Below are 23,352 nucleotides of genomic sequence, written 5' to 3'. Positions count from 1 at the left end.
ACGGCAGGGAGTTCTCCCACCGCCCGCTCTCTCAAGTTGAGACCCAGACTTTAGAGAGCGGGCGGCGTGAGAACTCCCTGCCGTCTGCTCGCTTCGCCGGCTGGGCTGCAAATGGCGTCTAGGAAGCCTTCTGCGCAGGCGCGCAGAAGGCTTCCTAGAAGCCATTTGCAGCCCAGCCGGCGAAGGGGACGGGGTCGGCAGGGGAGTTCTCCTGCCGACCCCTTGAGTATGGGAAGGGAAGGGGCAGCAGGGGTCTTGGGGCTGCGGGGGGTGGCCGCCAGCCGAGCCGGGGGAATTGAAGAGCCGGGCGGCAGGGACTGGGAGATACCCTGCCGCCCGATTGAGTATTCAAAGGGAGGAGGATTAGAAGCCGCGCAGAGAGGAGGGGGAATGAAGCAGGCGGCAGGGAGGTATGCCGCCCGCTTACTCAATGAAATACGGCGCCATTCTTGAGAGGGTGAGTAATGCCCCCCCGTACTCTTTTGGAACCCCCCACCCGAACCAAAACCACCCCATGTCTGGACCGGTCTGGAGGCCTTTAGAATGGCCTCCGAACCGGTCCGTGCACATCCCAAGGGCTACGTTAGTTTCTCCACCAGTGGTCCACAGGTTCCCAACATGGGAACTTCACAAGGTGCTGTGGGTGCTTCATGCTCCTCCCTTTGAGCCTATACGTTCAATTCCTCTACGCGTTTTATCAATGAAATTGGCTTTTCCCGTGGCAATTACTTCAGCCAGAAGGATTTCAGAACTTAAGTCTCTTTCAGCTCACCCCAAGTTCTGTATATTTTCAGCAGACTCCGTTATTCTGATTCCAGATCCTTCAGTGCTCCCAAAGGTTGCCTCTATTTTCCATAGGTCACAAAATCTGATCTTACCGTCGTCCTTTCGCAAACTGTCACATCCAAAGGAAAAAGACTGGCATAAGTTGGATGTCAGGCACTGTTTGAAAACCTGTCTTATCCAGAACGGAAGCCTTTAGAGCTACAGACTGTCTATTTGTGTCGTTCTTGCCTTCCACCATGGGTCAGCAAGTATCGGCTGCCACTTTAGCCCGCTGGGTTAAAGCCTGCATTGCATTGGCTTTTGAAGTCCAACACTTACCTACACCATTGAAGATCACAGCGTATTCCACTTTAGAAGAGCAGCAGCCTCAACAGCAGTGTTTTCTACCCACGCACCTTTGGAGGAAATATGCAGAGCAGCAACTTGGTCCTCCCCATCGACCTTCACAAAACATTATAAAACTGACTTGCTGCACTCTTCTCAGGCTGCATTTGGCAGGCATGTTCTCCAGCACGTTCTTCCTCCCCAGTAGCTGGGATGCCTCCCTCTCAGGGTCTATCAGCTATGGCATGTCCCACACGAGATGTCTTCCCACAGCAGCTGAGAAAGGAGCATTGGTCACTCACCATGAAGGCTTCTTCTAGCTGCTGTTGTGGAAGACATCTCGACCCACCCAGGACATCTGGACTACTGGGACCTGTTTTTTCTATGCTGATAACTGTATTAACTACAACTTGTACCTCTTCCTTTCTAGAAGCTTAGCTTGACAACCTAAACTGGGAGGGACTATCCTCCCAAGGCTTTTATAGGCTTGGTAGCTTATTTACATAGTCCTGCCTCTCTGGAGCGAGCTCAGGATGATAACCCACACAAGATGTCTTCCACAACAGCAGCTAGAAGAAGCCTTCACGGTGAGTGAGTGACTAATACTCCTTTCTCATAGGTGGAAATTTAACTGGAAAGAAGCTTCTGTCCAGAAAATATTTCTGTTTACAGATTTGTTTCTGTTTACAGCCTGTTCTGCTGTAAAGTTAACTCTTCCAAGAACAGCAGAGCTGGATTCATGCACGTAAACGTAGTAACCAGAATAGACTTAACACTGAGATCTAGGGAAGACCTCATTTTTTCATGTTCTTTGACTTACAATGAATGCTTGAATCCTGACTACTTCTTTTTTTTGCAGTCTGATGACCAGTTTAGGGTCAATTGGTGCCTGAAGCACATGGCTAGGGAAGCAGGTGAGAATGCTTTCTTTTACAGTAGGAAAGACGTTTAGATGGATTTTTCTGCATTTTCAGATGTTCCTAAAATATACTTCTTTATTAGGTAGAGTTAATGAACTGGAACTTCTCAGTGTGGAAGACCTTGTAGTAGAGCTGTATCATCAGAAGTTTCAAAAGGAGCCTTCTAAGACTTGGGTATGCAACACATTGGATGCCTCCATGTGGGATTACTCCAGCAATACTCGGTAAAATGTATACCTAGTATAAATTTATACCCAAGTTATAATAATTGCACATACACGCTGTATAGTGTCCAGACTGAGAAGATCCTTTTGACCATGAAATCAGTGAAATGGTGTTGCACAGGTTATTAGCTCATATATACTGTACCAGTGCATGACATATTCCAAAGCAAACTTTGAGATTTCAGAGAGGAAAGGGATGGAAATTAGAATTATTCTAAGTTCAGGAATATTATGTTTCTCAAGTGCCACTCTTACATCTGTGAGCCAAAAGAAGGGAAGCCTCATCCCCTGCAGGAGTCATCGCCAGGGGCCTCCTCCGGGCTGTTTACTTTGTGCCTACAGCTTTAAAACCCGCTAACCCTGCAGCCTGAAACCTGGGAGTTATTCGCACATGGCTTCATGCTGCGGGGAAAATGTTGAGTGAAGCCACTTCTAGTTACAATTGTGTTATTGAGGGAAGCAGCCCCTCCCCTCTGCTCCCAGTTTTTGTTTTTGCAAGTTTACATGGCATGCCTCTGTGTTTTCCTTCTAGCCAATGGGTGGGGGGAAGGGAGAGAGATTACTAAAGAGCTATATCTGCATTTCAAAAACAGTATCCTTCTTATGCTAATAATTCTATGTCAGTGCCTCTCCCTATTTGCTCCGGCATTTTCAGAAAAAGTATCTTAAAACCAGCATTTTAAAAACCTGGAAATAACTCGAGATAAGCTAGAATTCATAAGACAAAGCCCAATTTGTGTGTGAAGTGGTTCCAAAGATCTTGAAGGGACTCTGGGGTAAGTTTGGCTGGTGTGTGAACGCGCACACTCTCTTCTGAAGGAGATTCGGGGTAGAAGCCCTGTCTGCAAAGCCTCCCGGTAACATTTAATAGCCTGTAAATCACTTTGCGAGACCTCTGCCTGAAAGGCAAGTATGCACAGTATTGCACCTGGAAGGGGTCTTGTAGGCCACCAAGTCCAGTCCCTTACAAAATGCAGAAAACCCAGAGCTTGAACTTCTGCACTTGATGGCTATCCAGCCTTGGCTTGAAAACTTCCAGTGAGGAAGATCACCCATCCAGGTGATAGTTCCAGTGTTGAACTATTCTTTCCATTAAGAAACTTCCACTGGTCAACTGAAATCTGTCCTGTAATTCAGGCCTGTTTGATTTAAATCTCCCTCAGGGGTAGCAGAATGCCCTATATGTGGAAGAGGCTATGGCGTCCTCCATCAGTTTTCTCCAGAGTACAAACAGGATCGTAGAAGCATAGAACATTGGTCTATCTAGCTCAGTATTGTCTGCACAGACTGGCAGCAGCTTCTCCAAGGTTGCAGGCAGGAATCTCTCTCAGCCCTATCTTGGAGATGCCAGGGAGGGAACTTGGAACCTTCTACTCTTCCCAGAGCGGCTCCATCCCCTGAGGGCAATATCTTATAGTGCTCACACTTCTAGTCTTCCATTCATATGCAACCAGGATGGACTCTGCTTAGCTCAAGTGACAAGTCATGCTTGCTACCACAAGACCAGCTCTTACTCTCTGGAACATAGGCTGTTCATTTAATCCTTAAAGGGCTTGTTTTCCAGGTCCTAACCATCTTCATTGCCCTGATTTTTTAGTACCAAAGGGTGCAATTCATCCAGCTCTGAAGACTTGAACTCATTTAAGGTAGACAAGAATTTGGTCAGGAAAAATCCTATTGATTTTGATCTGAAATTCTGACTCTTCACCTAACACCTTTCTGATGAGCTTATTAAAATCAGCTTTTCCTAAAACCCAAGGTAGGTTTCACTAAGCTCACTTAGCTTTCCATAAGATAAAAAATTTCAGCATTTGGTCACTTTCTGCCATAGTTCCCATTGACTCAACCTCATTGATCAACTTTTCACTGTGGGTTTGGCTATTCTTTGGGTATCCTTTTTCCTTCCTCTGCCTTCTAACGAAAGTTTTCAACAAGGCATGTCAAGAATTTGTTGGATCATTAGCAGAACGTGTCTCTAACAGATTTCAGGGTACTTGGTCCCACTCCCTGCCGGTTACTACTAATCCTTGCTTTCTTGAAACAGCTGTAACTTGTTTCGGGAGCCTATCACCCTTGTCCTCTGTTTGGTATAGCAGTCTGTAATAGTCTCCAACTATAACGTGTTTGTTTCCTTCATTTATTTTTACATAGATTCTCTCCACTGGATAAGCATCTATTCTTTTAAATAAATTAAATCCTTTCAATTGCTCATTACAATTCTGAGAGTCAACCCACCAAGTCTATTAAAGCCATCTAGTCATATTTTATTTAAAATATTTCTATCCCATACCTCCGCATAGACCTAGGATAGGTCTGTCAGTGGCTACTAGTATTGATAGCCATGGGCTACCTCCATGTTCTGAGGCAGGATGTCTTTGAATACCAATTGTAGAAGAGGAGTATTAGCAGCAGAGGACAGGGCATGCCTTCGTATGCTGGTCATGCAGCTTCCCAAGGCATCTAGGGGGACTCTATGAAATAGGGTGCTGGACTAGATGGGCTTTGGACCTAATCCAGTAGGGCTGCTCTTATGTTCTTATAGTCTCACTTACAGATCGGTTTGTGACACTAGAATTCATCTTGACATAAAAGCATTTTTATGCTAGACATGTAAAATCGGGGAAGGGGGCAAAACAAGTCTTCCTGGGATTAAAATTCCAAAGGAAGGAGCCACAACAGAAAAAGCCTTGCCTCATGTGGCCACCAACTTGAAAGCAGTACATAAAACAAATCTGATCTTTTAGGTCATTTACTCCCCCCTCCCCCACCGATTAGGTTTGTCAGACTTCTGTCAAATGCATTTTTCCAGTCCTATTGAGACACAATCAATTCCTTGCCAATAGGTCTCCTTTAAGAGAGTCTGAATTGTGGTCCTGAAAACCAACTGTCTCTTATCAAAACCATCTGTGTAACCAGTGCTTGGGTGAAGAGATAAGTCTTCAAGTGCTTATTTATCAGATTAGATAGATACATTTTTCATTGTTTATCAGGCAAGCACCAGGGCCCCTTTGCCTTCCTAGAGACTCATATCACAGCTCACATAGCTGTGTCTAACATTCTCATTTGTTCACTTGTGGATGAGCAAGAAGGGATAATGATCATTTGACTTGTAGTCATGGCAATCTCTCAGATCTTGGACAGCATACTTAAAGAGTTAAGGGGTCTGGTTGACCCACAGCCGTCTTTGTTCCTCTCAGTAGAGCAGGGCTGCTCAACTTTGGCCCTCCTGCAGATGCTGGCCTACAACTCCCATAATCCCTGGCTATTGGCCACTGTGGCTGGGGATTATGGGAGTTGTAGTCCAAAAACAGCTGGGGGGCCTAAGTTGAGCACGCCTGCAGTAGAGAATTGTCAGCCACCACTCTCCTCCTCCTCCCTGCAGGTGGTGCTGGAATCTTTTAGTCTTTTATCTGTATGGGGTTGAAAGTTTTCCTTCCCATCTAACTTAGCCTGCTATAACTGTCCTGTATCTGGATATTCAGACACACTTGTGTTGGAAAGATGCTGAAAGTGGTTTCTTAGTTCCAGTGGTTCAGAATATCTTCTGATTCTTTTCCATGTCCTTTCCTTTACAAATCCAGTCTTCGTCTTTCACCTCTTATGTTATCCTTGCTGCAGTGTCCCTTTTTGTTTTCTGAAATAATAAAATGCAAGTAATTGACCAATTGAAATTTACCAAGCATTATTTTAGATAGATAAAAACTCTCACCCTAAAGGCATATGGCTCCATTATCCTGGTCAAACTGGGTCTGGCCAGTGCCTACATGAATGAATTGTATGCTGCTTTGAACACCTTTGAATAAAGATGGCATGCAGAGGTATCAAACAAATACACAGATTAAAGCAGTCTGATAGCATTACAACACTAGGATTAAATTCATTAATTTAAGGAAGATTGTGTTGCTCCATTTTTTTTTGCAGCACAGCTGCTATTCAAGCCACTAGGGGAGACTTGGCACTTAGGTGACTAACTATGTGTAGCAGATTATAGCCTTTGTCTCAGAGCAAGCTCACGTGAGGGAAAGAGATGCTGAATCATCCCTGCTTGGCTAGGCTTCTCCTAAAACTATCCTGTATTGTTGGTAGGTTCAAAATGCTGCCGCCAAGCACCCTAAAACTTGCAGAGACCCGGACTAGTGGATTGAGTGCTGTCATCCAAGGTCCCTCTGTGACTGACTATTGGGCAAATATTTTTTTAAAAACCCTTCCACATGTAAGCTTACACAGGATGAGAAAACTGATAGCTGCTGAATGTCTGAGGATGTGCTTGCACCAGAGAAAATTCCCCCTGCGCATGTCCCCCCTTTTCCAGAAATAAAAACCAACTTTGAGAGACTTGTAAGAAGAAAAGACTTAAAAACAGTTTTTTTCAATTACTGCAGACTGCTTCCGTCTGAGGCCTTCTAGCTTTCTTAGATAGTTAAAAATACTTACTCGATTACAAAAACAGGTTGTCTTAGGCACCTTTAAATGTTTATTGAGACCCTTTGCAACGCCCTAGGTAGGGTGGGCGTCTGCTAGTGTTTCTTATTTCAATTACGTTGCAGGTAAACTGAAATAAAACAGTATCGGGAATATGCAAAACACACACCAAAGAAATATAAAATTTCTAATGCACAGTCTAACAAACTGTTCCTTATGCTGAATTCCCTTTTCTTTGAACTCATCCAATTCCTGAGGAGAATCAAGCTTCCTGCAATCCTTTCTTTTAAGGATCTACAGAGTTATTCCGTGAGAGAAACCTCCATGCTGGCTTTCACCATGAGGAAGCAAACTCCATTGCCCCTCATCAAGCCTTTCCATACCTGCTTCTCTCCAACAAAGACTGCTCTTCTTCCTGGCAACCACACTCTAGGTTCTACCCACCTGGTGTCATGATTGACTGAACCCTGGAGTTCACCAGCCTGTCAGTCAAGTCAGGGTTCACTTCCAGTTAACTCTTTAGTGGGAGTCTGATCACTACACCATGATTTGGTCAGTTTTCACATGTGGAAATGCATGTTTTAAATATGCATGTATAATGTCCACATGTTCTACAGGAACTGGGCAACTCTGACTATTGAGTATGGAGATGCCAAGTTGGTCCTCATAGGATTTCTTATAATCTTCATAGAGTTGTTGGTAAGACCTTCCTTGATTAAGAAAAATGGAAAGAGTAGAAACCAATGGGTAGGTATAGTGTTGCAGTTTTTAAGCTGTAGGCATTGCTCTGGGAGATCTTGGGGGGTGGTTATGATGCAGAGATTTCCTCAGTGAGTTTCCCACATCATATGGTATTTACTATTGCTGAAGCAAACACTTGATTTCTTTCCCTGCTATAAAACCTGTGGTCTGTCCTTCTAAATGGATATAAAAACAGTAGTCTCCAGAGATGGGGGTTTTCTAGAAAAATGTGAATAGGAAAATTTTACCATGCAAATTTCCCCTCATTTGCTTAACATTTGTATTATTTTTTCCTCAAAAGTTACTATACAATTTTTTCTGATGTCCTAAATAGACTGTATCTGATTTGGCGTGTTGTTTGACCTACTTATGCAATAAAAGAACAAAAACCCTCCAGCATTAATTTCTCCTCACTGTATCTCAAATGTTTTTTCAAGTTGCCAGGTAGAAAGTTCAGAAATGGGGAAATTTCGACAGAAAAATAAAGTATGGGAATATTTTCAAGAATTTTTTTCACCCCACATCTCTGCTATAGTTCAGTCTTTGAGTCAACAAAAAATAGAACCTTATTTAATTTGTGTCTACAACTTAAAACATAATTGTGCTGAAGTGTCTCTGTGTGAGAGGGAGATAGAAAATCTGGATTCATGATGCAAGTATGATTTATACTTAGGTGCAAGTGGCATGAAGAAAATGATGTACTATTCTGTGCTCTTGGTACTTGTAAGAAAATTGCGTAAGTACTAGAATACTGTGAATATTATATGACTTGTTTCTATCTTAGAAAATAATCAACTTTTATTTTAATTTTAGTCTTCTTTGACATAATGTCTGGGCTTATTTTGTGGGCTCTCAATGCATAATCTGAAGGTACTTCTGTATACACTCTAGTGAGCATTTTGTCCCAACTGAATAGCCAGCTGATGTGCCTTCTGTGGCACTTCTCCTATTTTTGGAAGCATTGGGTCATGGGTTTTTTTAAGCACATAGTAGATATCTAGCTCCAGTGACTATGAATAAAACTTGTAGAAATAAGCCATTGTGAACAAAATCAGATTCATTGCTCTGATAAAATTTTCTGAACAGGTCCTTTTTGGAAACCTTTAGATGTGTGATTTAATATATCATTGATCTATGGGTGTAATTTTCTGAGATAAGAGTTTGGCCTAGCCTTTAAAAACACCCCAAAAGCTTCTTACCCAAAGGGAAGAGGGTTGATGAGTATCTGCATTTTATCTCTGGACTTGCTTTAAGAGCAGCTTGAGAAATCCTTCATATGCCCCTTATAGATGGCTCTCTTAACTATGCCCATTCACCTTCCCTGCTAATGATCAGGGCCTCACTCATGAGTAGGCCTTTGTTCCCAAATAATCAATAGTCTTTGTTAGTAGCTGAGGCAGTGCTTCAGGTCCCAGGTTCTGTAGCCGCCTGGTGGTCGTCTCCTGAAACATTGGCTTGTTGCTTCCACACCAGACTGCTTCATGCTTCATTTGAGTTAGTCCCTCAGCTAACTCATCCTCCTTCCTCAGGCACTCATGATCCTGGGTCCTGTAGTTCTTGTGTGTATTGAGGGTGTCACTATATTTCACCTTTCTATTGTCGATATGGTTTGGGGGGTTTGTCTTTTTCACATCTTAAAAGAGGGGGTATGTTTGTCTTAGTGCTTTTTTCTGTTCAATGTAGATATTGCATCAGCAATTCTTTAGCTAGCATGTACGACATTCCATTAACTGCATCACACTTACCACTGCGTGACAAGGAGTTCCAAAGCACAGTGAACCCTAAGACGATTGTTTTGGATGCTGGACGTTTCCAGGTCAGTCTTCTCACTTAACAAATGGTGTGGTCTTATGTGCTGTTAACCTTCCTGTGGGGTACTCAGCAAATATTTGAAAGGTAATTTTCATTGGGGAACTCTAAAATAACATCCTCATGGTGGATGATAAAAAATGGTTAACTGGTATAATTTTTCTGTGCTTTTAACAAAGGCTTTTATTTGTCCTTCATGACCCAATGGAGGACTGCCCTGATACTTGTTGGGATACAAGCTCTGCCAAGCATCAACAGATTCTTGGCATTGCTTGCTTCCTCTTACTAAGGAGCTGCTAGAGGCATGTTCAGTCACTCTCAGTGAAAGGAAAAATGTGAGACATCTTAATGTGACTGCACGAAAAACTTAATGGTGACCTGAAAATTAAGAGACATGACTATCCCTTTGCCAATTACTAATAGAGTTAAGTAGTCCAGCTTTGTAGGGGCACTGTGAGGAAAAGGAATGCTAAGAAAGAGCTGAGGCTGGTAAGGGAAGCTCAGAGCAATGAAAAGGTCTCTTTCAGGTGCATTCAAAGGGAATGATAGGCACACTGTTCAGTAAGAATTGCGGGATGACAATTCCTCTTTACCTTTCTGATGGGGTGGGGGAACCAGTTCAAATGCTGTCCAGGAATACATCAGTTATATCCAAAGTTGCAGTTCAGGAGTAAAGTTGTCCTTCCAGTGTTGTATTATCCTTTTGGTGACCCCCTGCCAAGCATGAAGAAATCACAGTTCTTGAAGTAATGCTATATTCTATATTCTAGGAATATACCCCAACAAAACTTGAACATCCTTGACAGGCAATGATTGCTGTGATGTCAGTTAACAACCTTATGAATTTCAAGCCAAAATGGCACAATATCCAGACAGGACCAAGCGATAGGTGAAAGTGTACCCTCATACAGATTACACGTCCAACAACTAGAAGTCTGCAGGCATCCCTTGTTAAATATTCTCTGAGGCATTCAAGAAACATGGAATGAAAGTTTCTGCTGTATTAACCACATTTTGAGATCCAAATAAACATATTTCACTGCCTTCAAAGCAACTAGGGGTGTATGAGCTGGCTCGACTTAAAAGGGGTTCGGGTCAAGCCAAACCAGGCCTCGTTCAGCCCAAATTCAAGCCGAACCAGAACCGGTTCAACTTGAGCCAGTTTGAAATTCACTGGTAAAGGGGGAGGGGGGAGACAAGGGACTTAGTTAAACATAGTTGGGGCAGGAAGGGAGTCAGTTTGCCTTAAAGGTGCCACGGGAATGGCTGTGACGGTCCCCCCCATCCCCGCAGGAGCATGCAGGCCCAGTTCAGGCCTTTGCGTGTGCATGGAGGTCAATAAAATTGCCTCTATGTGCCATTTGCACTGTTGTAATCTCATTGCAATGAAGGAGGCTGGGGGGTGGGGGAGAATTGTGGAATGTTAAAGGGTAACAAAAGTTGGAACTGCTCCTCTGCCTTCTCCCAAAAGGAGAACTATGTGGAAACTCACAAAAACAGTATGGATAGTGAGGAGTCAGAGTTGCAGTTCAGTTCAGGTCTGGATGAGTTTCTTCCTAAGCTACATTTTGTTTATGTACTCTGAAACTCTATCATTAAGAAGTCCAGGAGAATGGTTGCCACGAGATTGGAGAAAACTTAATGTTCTAATCTTCAAAAAAAAGGAAAAAGAGAAATCTGGGAAATTTTCAAATTGGTCATTCTGATTTTGATATCAGGGGACTAGAACAGATCATAAAATCATTATACAAGCACCTTGACTGAGTAATTAGTAGCAGCAAGAGGATTTGTTTAGCTTAAATCTTTCTCGGTTAACTTCTTTAAGCTTAGAAGATTGTGGGGATGTTGTGGATGTAATTTATCTTAATTCCATTAAGGCATTTGACAACATTCCCCATAATATTTTTATTGGCAAATAAGTTTGAAAACACGCCCTATGAGGAAACATTGAAGCAACTGGCATATTTAGCCTGGAGAAAAGATTTGGGGTGGGGAGCATGAGAGCTCCTATGAAATCTCTGAAGAGCTGTAGTGTGGAGGAGAGCAAAGATGTATTCTAGTGCCCCAGAACTAGGGCTGAATTACAGGAGGGCATATTTCAGTAGAACAATAATGAGAAACGTCTTACTGATCATTGCAGTTAAGACAGTTTAACCAGTTACAGGCAGCAGGGGCTTTCCCTTGCTGCAGGTCTTCAAGCAGATGTTGTACAGATATCTCTTGGATGCGCTAGCTCTGGATTGCCTACATTGGGCAGGAGTTTGGCCTTGATGGACTAGAAGACCTCTTCCAGCTTCCAACATAATTTGTTGGTTGAAACATTTGCAGAATATTAATGCATGCAATTTGTTGGCACAAAAGCAAGTGTTCCTTTATCAATTATGTGTCTCTGGTGATGTTATATACTAGGATAACTTGGAACCCAATGAGTGAGTAGGTGAGAAGGTAATGCATGAGTCTGCTTGCAGCCTGAATGTGTGGGTGTTTTTGTCTCTTTGTATTGCAGAAAGTGAGAGCTGGTTGTGCTGGAAATGATAGGTACTTCAGATCTTTTAATCAGGATCAAGATGCCACATCTTCTGGTGAGTGGAGGGTTATATTGGAAAACTAAAAGTAATGAAAACATGTTACTGACTGTTGGCATTCTGACTAGTAAGAATGCCACATGAAACTAAGTAAGAGGCTTCTTCAGCTGCTGGTGGTGGAAAGGAAGCAGCACTGTGATTCATAAGGTGGTCTTGGCCGTGCAGGCTTAGAAAAGCGGCTTAGACCACATGCTCAAGGGAAATACAGCAGTCTCCATGAGCTGGCTGGAACCCTCTCTTGTCTCGCCCTTCTCTTGCCTGAAGTATGGGGGAGTGGGGTGGATTCTCTAAATATACATGGGTATTAGCACATACAAGTGCTATAGGATCTAACAAAATTGTCCTTTGAACCCATCCAGACAGTGTCTATTGTGTTCTTGGTCATTTCCATGTAGCTTCTTAGATTTGGAAGTTTTCTTAGTTTGGCAGGACCACTGTCTAATATATGAAAACATGCAGATTGTAGAAAGAGAACCCTGGCTAGGAAGGTCAGATAATTCTCACTTCTACAGACCCAAGAACTAGTGCTTCCCACCTTTTTTACTTTCCCATAAGTAGCACATGTTCAGCTTTGAAAGAGCCTTCAAGGTGTAGCTCAAACACACATCGGTTCTGCAGCTCTGACTCCTTTCCTGAAAGAGTATCTAAAGCCATGCTGTATAGATGGTTTAGAGACGATTCATAGCTGCTTATGAAGTCACTGCTTCCAGGTCACCTGTGGCAACCCTGCACATCCTAAGTACAGCCACTTGGGCCCTTTGCAGGAATATACCTGTAATAGATATATGGAGACCAACCATGTGAACACCAGTATCGACCTTTGTAATTAAACTAAACTTATTTGCCTCAGCGGAAGCAGCCTTTGAGAGGCAGGTGCTCAACAAGGAATGAATTCAGGTAAATGAGAGGGCTCTCCAAGTGGACATAATATTTGAATTCCTTCCTCCACTGATGGAGAGGGCAGAAATAAATTTGCCATCAGTTCATTCTTTTTGGTGAATGGAATGTGGTCAATTGGCCCATGTTCACGTGTTTGACAGACATCACCATTCTAACACAATACCAAGCTCCTAGATTTACTTTTTCAGAATAATCCTGATGAGCTTTTCTGTCCCCTCATACTTTTTCTTTGGAGATCTGTAGCAGGATCGTCTTGACAATCCTGTTGCTGTTTATAGTCTGTCTTCCTGACAATTTTTTGAGTCTATTTTTGCCCTGGCTACAGTATACCCTAAAACGGAGGGGAGGGGTCACTAACATGTAATGGACCAGAGATTATTCTATGACTTCCTGGAATCTACCCTCTGTAACGAGATTGCTGTGATTCCAATTTAGGAACATGCCACTCCTTTGAGGTAGACTGTCAGCAGTAGAAGATCGATCTAAAGCCACTGACCAGGCTCAGAAACAGCTTCAACAATCTACAACTGTCCAGTTTAGGACTTACAGGCACTGTACAACCGTAGTTCCACAACCCAGCTCTAGACAAACATATTAAAAAAACTGACCTTACAAGGCATATCGCAAAGTGTTCTGCTGAAGCCACTTCTAAGTATATGAAATTTATTAAGTAAGGATTGCACATAGAATAAGGAATTGAGGGAAAAGGGGGCAATTGGGAGTAAAGGCACACAGGAATTTTTAAAAAGATACAAAAATATTAATGAACTAGCACTGAGTTTTACCTTAGTATAGCAGTAGGCAGGTCTTTGGCTGAGAGAGCATTGATCTCCACGGCTTCTTCCTTTCTAGACACCAGAAGCAGCTGGTGACAGGGTAACTTAGATTACTCTTGTCAGGGACTGGTGATAAAATGGTGGGGGGACTGGGTCCCTATTCAGGACTGTCACTAGGAGGGCACGGGCTGTGGGTGAATCAGCATGTGCCTCCTTAAAAGGTAGGGAGAGTGCTGAGCCTGTGCATGCTGCTTTTGAGCGTCAACTGCTCTGAGGACAGAGAAAGTGTGCTCAGCCACAGGTGGTGGTGGGGAGAGAGTGCCAAGTTCCTCCCAGACCATGCATTGCAGCTGCCATTGCTAGCTAGCTGCAGGATGGAAGAGTGTGCACGTGGGGGCGAGGGCAACTCAGAACAATCACCCCAATCAGTCTGTCCAAAGGACAGGTCTACCCCTATTAGATGGTGATTAAGGAGGGGGGAAGACTTTCCCACTCTTTCAGAAATAGACAGCGCTGCGATCCAGTGAAAAGAGGCAGCACATCTCTGATGTTACACTGGTCTTGGGCCAATCCAAGATTGAGATTTTCTCTCAAGTTTAGAGTTTCCTCCTCTTTAATGGGTCTGAAGTTACATGTCTAAAAAGAGGTCTGGTTTGAGCTTGTCACCTACTGTGAAGGTTTTAAGATTAGAGGTTGATGGCTCTGTACTTTCAATGACAAAAAGCAAGAATTGTCATCATTCAGCAGTACAAGGGAGGAATGTCCCCCATTCAGAGCACTTGGGGTGGAGTGGAAGTGTAATACTTTCTTGAGCTAAGATAGGGACCTGCATTTCATCACATGTGATGTGATAAAAAGTAATGTTCCAGTCAAGAACCAAACTACTGCTGTTTCCCTACTGCTGTTGGTGGTACTTAAAATGGAGGTACACAGCTTCAAAAAATGGAATCTGAATGCTGTTTTATGCAAAACTCTAGAAGGATTTGAGTTGGTTCAAAAATGTACATCCATAGAATGGTGTTGGAATAAATTCTGTGCATCTGTATTTATGGAAACCTCTTGTTGCAACTTGATTCTCAGAAGGTTCTCAGATGCTGAGAGAAGAGGAAAACTGGATTATATTCAGAACTGCCTGTGCAATTCTGATGAAATATTTTTGTGATGCTGTATTTGATATTAACACTATTGTGAACTTAAAGCTTCAACTGTTCCATGTATTGTAAATAGAAATGCTTGGGGTGGGTGGAGAGGAACACTTATATTAATTCTAATCAGTTAAATAGTAGAACTTTAGTGTTTCTCAATGTAGATTGCTTCATAATTATGCCCCCAGTCACAAAACAACCCTGTGAGTTGGTTCAGGATGGATTTGACTTGCCTAATACTACCTATTGATGTCATTGCTGAGTAGAAACATTTGTTTGAATGTGGGAATACCAGCACAAATCCCATTTTAGCGTAGTGGCAAAGGGGGACAACAAAGGTTGAAATTAAGGTCCCTCCTCTGCACAAGATATGCGATTCCCTTGTGCGACAGTGCTAGTGGTAGCTTCCTGATGTGAATGTTACTCTGAATACATTGTAGAAAAAAACAACTCGAAACTTTAAAGTTCAATATGCTCCTCCCCCACCCCATCCCACCCCATGCAGTATTCTGTAGGCCTTTGCTGTCAGAAGTTCCTATTTTGGCCTAATATGCCAGCAAGACAGAATTCCTACTTGGGAGGAAAGGAATGTCTTGTGGTTCTCTCCCTTGCCAGATAGAGGGGTGCCACTGAATCTCAGTGGAGATAATAGCTGTTGTTTATTGTGCCAGAGCCTACTGCTGAATGTAAATTAAACTAGCTTGGCCAGGCGCAGAGCATCTGCACCTCCACTGCTCTGGCTGGCGGGCTGACCGGCTGGCTTGCTTCTCTCCGCCCCCCCCCCCCGGCCAGTATTTTCTGGCTGGAAAGTCAGCACACCACCTCCTCCCACTTGCCAGCACGTCTGTCAATTCCTGCTGGTTGGGCAGCCCACTGCCATCTGCTCCCGGCAGCCAGACCGGCCTGCTTCTCACTTCCCCCGCCCGGCACTTTCTGGATGGCAGGCCAGCCAGAAAGCTGGCCCGCCACCTCCTCCCACGCACCCACCAATTCCCAGTGGCCCAGCCTGCCGCCACCGCCACCTGCTCCTGGCAGCCAGCCAGTCCGCTTCTTCTCACCCCCCACCCGGCACTTTCTGGTTGGTGGGCTGGCCAGAAAGCCAACCTGTCACCTGCTCCCACCAGACAGGCTGGCCTGCTCCTGGCAGCCGGAAGGCCCACTATCACTGCCTGTTTCTCCAGCTGGGCAGCTTGCTCCCACTGGCCAGGCAGCTTGCCCGTGGCCGGCATTCCTATTTTCTCCCCCATTCTTGTCGCTAATCAGCAGCTGCTTGCGAACTCTTGCTAGAGCTGCTACATATGAAGAGTGGCGTGTATGCCTAGGAGAAATAAATATATAGAAGATCTGGATCGCGATCCGTTGTAATCATAAGGAAATGGGTTCTGCACCTGTGCAGGGACCTCACGGACTGACTGAGTAGCTCCTCATGACGCCTCACCCCGCCTGCATGTACTGTGCTGCGTTCATTAAGAGTGGCAGTTGGGGCATCTCTCCATCAGTTTCTCACAGACTGCCTAAGTGTTCAAACCTCGTGTTAACTCCTCAGTGGAAAGTTTTATCTCTGCTGTTTGACCTTGGATTTGGACAATGGACTCTGATTTGGATAAAGATTTGGCTCTGTTCAATACTTGTTGATTTTGGAACTGGACTTTGGATTTGGAGAACAGACTTGCTTCGCTTACCAATTAAGTTAGAAGAATAGAACTTATCGGTACTCTTCGATAATGGAGGTGAAAAAGACATTCAAACGCTGTGTGAAGTGCCGGGCTAAGCTTCCACAAACCTCCATGACGCTTGTTTGATGTGCCTTGGGGAAGAGCATAATACTTCAGTATGTAAGGTTTGCTGCTCTTTTTCTAAACAAACCCGGCAGAATTGAGCACTTCACCTTTGGGCAGCATTATACGATGACACGCTCCACCCATGAGCATGCGTCGATATGCCTGGCTCCATTCCACGTCCCTACAACAATATATGAAGGATGGAGTGGAAAGCCTTGCCTTTGATGGAAAAGGCCTTTTCCATGATGACACAGATACAATGATGGAGTCATTAAAGAAGTCAAGGTTCACAGCGCATACCTTTATAACATCTTCAGCTACAGCAGGGAATTCATCAAGGGGCCACTCCTATTCTCGCCAGAGGCCTTATAAGTTTCAGGAGAAGAGAGATCTCAGAAGGCAGTACAGGCCCTGTCAATGATCTAAAGGGTTTAGCCAGAAATCGAAAGGAAATAATGCCTGCCAAAATAAGGACAATGCAAAGCAGACCTTTTGACAGGATTATTCATCCACTGCACACGTCTTCACTGGCCAACACCAACACCCGCAACATTGGCTTGTTACCACTCAAAATCACCAATCATGCCAGGACCCCTATCATCGGTCCTGTAGTTGCTGGAAATACCATCAGACTGGCAAGCCAGTCTAATCATGGGACAATATAACATCAGATTGCTTGGTCTTACACATAGTACGAACGGGTTATGCAATAGAGTTCAAAGCCAAGCTGCCATTTTCGGGCTTGAAATTCACCGCAGCCGCGGTGGTACTCCAAGAGGAAGTGAAAGTGTTATTGGAAAAGCAAGCAATTGTTCCAGTGCAGTAGGCAAACAGGCTATCGGGTTATTATTCCCAGTACTTCCAGATTCCGAGAGATGGCAGAATCAGAGCAATTATGGACCTTCGGGGCCTCAATTATTATATCATGACAGAAAGTTCAGAATGACGACTCTACAGGCAGTTCTACCCTTCTTGGCCCAGGGGACATGGGCAGCAACATTGGATCTGAAGGATGCCTACTTCCACATGGGCATCCAGGAGAACCACCGCAAATATCTCAGGTTCACGGTGGGCAATCAGATCTACCAATATGCGGTTCTACCTTTCGACCGCGCCGAGGGTATTCACCAAGGTGGTGGCAGTGGTGGTGGCCTACCTGAGGACACAAGGAATAATAGTCTATCCATACTTAGATGATTGGCTCCTTGTCAGCCACAACAGGGAACTGCTAGTCGAACAGATCCAACACGTGGTCCGCTTGCTCGATGACCTAAGGATCAATATCAATTGAATAAAGTCAAACCTCACCCCTATGAAGCGGTTGAATTTCATAGGTGTAGTCTTGGACTTAGAGAAAAAAGTGTGTATTTACCTCAGGGTTGCATCGAACAGATATATTCCCTCATACAGCAATTTTTGAACAAACCACTGTAGCCAGTGGTGCAGATTTAGAGGCAGATGGGTCTGATGGCCTGTGCCACGACAGTCTGGTACATGCGGCTACACATGCACACATTGCAACATTGGTATCTTCGCAACTTCCAACCCAATGTGGACAGCCAGAGCATTTGCTTGGAAATTCCGCAGATAGTGTTAAAGAGCTTCTGCTGGTGGATGGAAGGGAACAATCTGACTCAAGGTGTTCCATTCGTGCCTTTAGCCCCGACCTGTTGGGTCACGACAAATGCGTCACTGACAAGTTGCGTGGCTCATTGTGCAATCCATTGCATCCAAGGGACTTGGACACAGCCCCAAACCCAGTGGCATATCAACTATTTGGAGTTGATGGCAGTGTTCCAAGCACTAAAGGCATTCAAACCGATATTCCAGGGGTCAGTGGTACAAATGAAGTTGGACAATTCATCGGTGATTGCCTGTATCAATTGGCAGGGGAGAACAGTCTCCATATCACTGTGTTCTTACCCAGAGGATTTGGGAGTAGTGCGTACAACATGTCATCTATCTAGTGGCACTCCACATAAGGGGTGTGGACAATCACCTGGCTGACAACCTCAGCCGAGTTGCCGATTACAATCAGAGGCACAAGTGTTACCACTTGTTAGAGGTGTTCGACAACTGGGGAGGCCCTTCGAAAGATTTGTTTGCAACAACTGCCAACAGAAAGTGTGCCAACTACTCCTCTCATGCGGGCATCGAGCATTCCAACACACATGGTGTGTGGGGCTTCTATATCTGTTTCTGCCATTGCTGATAATAAGATGGGCACTGGCGCAAATTATAAGGGACAGAGCAACCTGCATTCTACTGACACCGTGGTAGCCGCGCCAGCCGTGGTTTGCTCCGCTTCTACAATTGTCAAAGGAGAACTTCCACAATTTCCCACAGGCACCCAACCTCTTACAAAGGGTGGAAGGGTTCTACATCCCGAGGTCCAGGCCCTACAAATGACGGCATGGCGGATCAGGTTATGAAGAACATCCTGCTGAACAGTAGGCAACTGACAATATGGCAGAATTACACAAACAAATGGAAGCACTTTATGGCCTATATGAAGGACAAGGGGTTCAAATCCTTATGTGCCACTCTACAACAAATGCTACTATACCTATTCTCCCTGAAATTGGGAGGCTTGGTTAATGTGTCAATCAAAGCAGATTTGGCAGCCATTTCAGCAAGGCACAAGGATTGGGATGGAACTACTGTGTTTTCCCATCCTGATTGTAAACGCTTCATGAAAGGGCTTAATAATTTGTATGCACTGGTGCGGAGGCCAATAGAACAATGGAGCTTCTCTTTAGTGTTGTCAGCTATAAAAGAGCGTTGCTTTGAACCACTGGTGACAGTGCCCATCGGGCTGCTCACACTGAAAACTGTTTTCCTGATGGCAGTCATGTCAGCAAGGCATGTGAGTGAGTTAACGGCTCTCTGGGTGGATGCGCCTTATACCCAGTTCCATCCCCACAAAGTAGTCATGCAGCTAGATCCGTGCTTCTGTACAAAGACTTCCATTTTAATCAGGAGATAATCCTGCCCACCTTTTTCCAGGAGGCCTAAACGCCCTTGGAGAAAGCTCTTCACTCTTTAGATGTGAGGGGGGTCCTTCTGTTTTACCTACAGAGAACCCATGAATTTAGGAAATCCAAGAAACTCTTTGTGGGGTACAAGGGCAAATGCAAGAGCCGTCCGATTTCTCGCCAGCGCCTAGCACATTGTGGAGCTGATTTTCCTGGCATATAGATGACAGGGGGTTGCACCTCCCAATACTGTCCGTGTGCACTCAACTAGAGCATATGTGACATCAGCAGCCCACCTATCTGGCATCAGGATGTCGGATATCTGCATGGCAGTACATGATCCTCTCAACAGCCATTCATCAAACATTATGTGATAGACTTGAGAATGGCATGAGAGGCAAATTTCAGGAGTGATGTACTAGAAAAGGGTATTAGCATAAGCTGGGGGTCTACTGTACCCATCTCCAGTAGGGGAAGCTAGCTAATCACCCATTTCCTTATGATTACAACGGATCACAATCCAGATAAACAGGTTGCTTACCTGTAACGCTTGATCTGGAAGTGATGTGTTGTAGTCATAAGCCCCTCCTGAACCATCCCCACTGCAGTACAAGATAGTGGAAAAGGACATCGTAGTTGAACTTGTGGATTGTCACCATGGGCGGTCTGCAAGCAACTGAAGGAGAGATGCCCCAACTGCCACTTTTAACGAGCACAGCACGTGCGGGCGGGGCGGGGAGTCATGAGGAGATACTCAGTCAGCCCGCGAAGTCCCTGCGCAGGCTCAGAACCCATTTCCTTATTACTTCAATGGATCACTTCCAGATCAAGAGTTACAGGTAAGCAACCTGTAAGGCTGTCTATGTTCTTGTTAAGCTTATGTGCTGACAAATACACTGTTTGCTTAGGTGATCATCCTTCAGGAGTGAAGACAATGTGTGAAGCAACCACTAGATGTGGAAGAGGAATTGCACGTTTTCTGGACAATATCTCCAAGCTATCCAGCAGTTAATTTGCAGTGTCTCCTAAAGCATTTGTTTGTATCTGTATTTTCAAAGATGGTGGGAATCTCGTTCTGTTGTGTTAAATGTTTTTGTTATCCTTGAAGTGTAGTGAAGAGAATTTCAATAGAAATGTTAAATAGAAATTGAATAAAATGAAACTTTCTGAAGATTTCTAGTTTCAGAATCTCTGTCCACTATTCAGAGAACAAAGCCTATTTACAACTCTATGTACCCAATAACCCTTGCTATCCCTATGATGATGGAAGAAACCTTCAGTTGCAGTTATGGTAAGTAGGTTTTTTAAATTATTGGCTAGTCCAGGCTCAAAGTAGATTGTCCTTTTCTTGAGGAGCTAGGTTTTATTTAACACATAACTTTTAAATTTTGGCTTTTTTCCTTTGAGGATATGATATTTAATGTTTCTTTAACCAAGATAGTTTTCTTGGTTAAAGAAAACTTGGCTTGTTTTCTTACAAGGCCTTCTTTCCAATTTGTCTAGGCAGGGTCTGCTTGAGTTTCTTGGTTTTCAAATACAGTTGTATGTTATGTATGTTCATGTATAGAACAGTAAAAGCAACAGTTCTAGAATGCTATTTAAATAGGAACAGATCTAGAAGTGAGATGGAGCTGCTTGAAGGACAGGCATGCACCTTCAGTGACTCTTGTGCATGCTGTCTTGGTGTAGATATGGATCTGTAATGGAGCAACTAATAGTATTTGAATAACAATCAGAGTAATAACACACACCTGTTCATAGTATCCAATATTTATAGGGCTGCGGTCCACAAACATTAAACTTGCTCAGTTACCTGTGTTGCAGTAGAAGTCTAATTAATGTGAACTGTTTTGAACTTAAGTGGGTGCCATTAACAAGTTGGCTCAATAAATACAACATTTGCATCCTTTGACTTCTTTTTGCTACACTCTAAAGCAGTCTCTGCTGTTAGGTATTTATCTACACTGAATCTATCATATGTTTGCTCTTGATACATCTGTAGATATCATTGCAAGGATAAATACAAATGAGAACTTGGACCTGTGAGGGACTGTTGTATATGTCTACAATTTCTGCCACACAACTGCCTAGTAAAATAATTTGCTTCTCTGGAACCAGCTTTCTTCCTGTACATGCACGATAACATTCGTTCATGGTGACTAAAAAAATTGGATCTAGAAGTTCTTAAGTTTGTGGCCAAAGTACCCTGAATTTAACCTTTCCACAAGAAGTCTAATCAAGCAGAATAGCCTTCCTTGAAGACTGTTACTCCCATACTGTACATGGGGCTGAATCAGAGTTATTGGTAGGAAACTTGCACACCATCTGAATATCAGGTCTTGGTTGCTTTTCCAACCCCCATTCTTCTAGAACTAACATTTTAGCTGTGTTCACAAATGTGGAGGGTAAGACAGGAGTGTAAACTTTTCACTTAGTAACCTCTGTGTGTGGCGGGGATGGGGGCGGGAGTAGATTCTAAACTCTCAAATGGATCCTTATGGGCAACTCAGAGAGAAGACTGGTTGACACAGCTTGTGTCAAGATTATATAACTACCTGTTCTTGTTCGGGTTGCGGAATGCAAATCTATGATGCTAAATACTTATTAGCAAAGCAAGGCTATTAGCAAGACAGAGCCAGATGCCTATAGATGATCTGTGTGAGGCAGAGTGGGTAGTGAAGGCATTATTTCAAGGATCTATTCCTGATAAGCACAGGCAATTTCTGTATTGTGAAAAGTTGTCATTGTGCCTGCCACCTGCATGTTGTTTGTGCATGGAACAATGGTACACTTGCTTTTTGCATTTTTAATATTTTGTATACTCCACTTCTGAAGAGATTAACAGTATAGAAGAGGCCTTCCATAGAGTATTGTAGTACTTGGGATGCAAACTTGTGTAATCTTGTCCTAAAATTTTATCTTAATTGGGTCCAGGTGACAAAGACAATTTTTCAAATTGAGGTTAAGGTGAGAGATTAAGATTTGATGCTTTAGCTTTACTTCTGTAGGATGTGGTGTTCATAGGGATTGTTGAATATTAACTGTTAGCTTTGTCGCAGCAAAAAAATTGTATTGGTTCAGTAGTACCTACTGGTTAGCAAATGCATCACGAGTGGCATGAATAGATAACTTGATGGTTTGTAGAGAAAATGGCAATTGGAACTTTCTCAGAGGGAATTGGAACTTTCTCATTTGTGATATTTTGGGGTCAATAACAGTTCAGAAAGACTGAAATCTTTTTGTCTTTATGTGAAATTACTTAAAACACCAGAACTACTTTAGTCATGTAAATAGTGTTTGTATGTGGCAACATGTGCAACTTGATAACTAGCCTTCTGAAAAGAAGAAAAAATGTAAGGCTACCCAGTCCTCAAGCAATATCTACTTTTGCAAAAATGCTTCATATAAGTCATGTGTTTTCTTTATTGGGTACACCCCTCTCAAACATTCTAAAACTATTTTTCTGTAGGATGTTAACTGTGTTGAACAAAATTTGTATATGACCTGTCTTGCCAATGGAAGGCTCACCTTCCAAGTTGCTCTTTCCCCCTGTTTATGTTGAGATCATTGTGTAAATGATGCTGAATCTGATCTCAAACCCTTGTGTGAGTTCCAAAGTGTTGCTCTGATACGTAGTCTGACAGAGGCCCATCCAGCTCAGTACTCCTGTATTACATTTGTTCTTTGTAGTAATTCTCCTTGAATGCATGAGTTTGAGTTCTTGTATCCTGAAAGACTGAATTTGCATAATTGCACCCATAATCTTGGGAGGGACTGTACTACAAGCTGAAACAAAATGCTGACCTCTGTGAAACCTTCTGCATACTTCCATGTTGGACTGTCTTTTGGAAGGGGACTTGAAAGAGTGCAAAAGTGCTTAGGAGATGAACCCATGCAGCTTGGTAACAAAACTGACACTGTGTTTTGTTAAAGTGTAGTCTGAAACCACCACAGCATATCCTGA

General features: G+C 43.5%; 1 protein-coding gene across 6 annotated transcripts in view; it reads left to right on the top strand.

Annotated features, from left to right (window-relative positions):
- Positions 1–20,559, top strand: part of MAEL (maelstrom spermatogenic transposon silencer) — a 34,835-nt gene extending 14,276 nt beyond the window's left edge. For all 6 annotated transcript variants that reach the window (XM_053310385.1, XM_053310384.1, XM_053310387.1 and 3 more), the window contains 6 exons: positions 1,970–2,024; positions 2,113–2,254; positions 8,091–8,153; positions 9,101–9,233; positions 11,733–11,808; positions 20,297–20,559. In XM_053310385.1, the coding sequence (XP_053166360.1) occupies positions 1,970–2,024; positions 2,113–2,254; positions 8,091–8,153; positions 9,101–9,233; positions 11,733–11,808; positions 20,297–20,400 (573 nt within the window). In that variant the 3' untranslated portion in view covers positions 20,401–20,559. The remainder of the gene's footprint in view (positions 1–1,969; positions 2,025–2,112; positions 2,255–8,090; positions 8,154–9,100; positions 9,234–11,732; positions 11,809–20,296) is intronic.
- Positions 20,560–23,352: the final 2,793 nt, after the last annotated feature.

Source organism: Hemicordylus capensis, chromosome 3 (assembly GCF_027244095.1).
Source record: "Hemicordylus capensis ecotype Gifberg chromosome 3, rHemCap1.1.pri, whole genome shotgun sequence".
Lineage (NCBI taxonomy): Eukaryota > Metazoa > Chordata > Lepidosauria > Squamata > Cordylidae > Hemicordylus > Hemicordylus capensis.
This window is presented reverse-complemented; position numbering and strand designations above follow the sequence as displayed.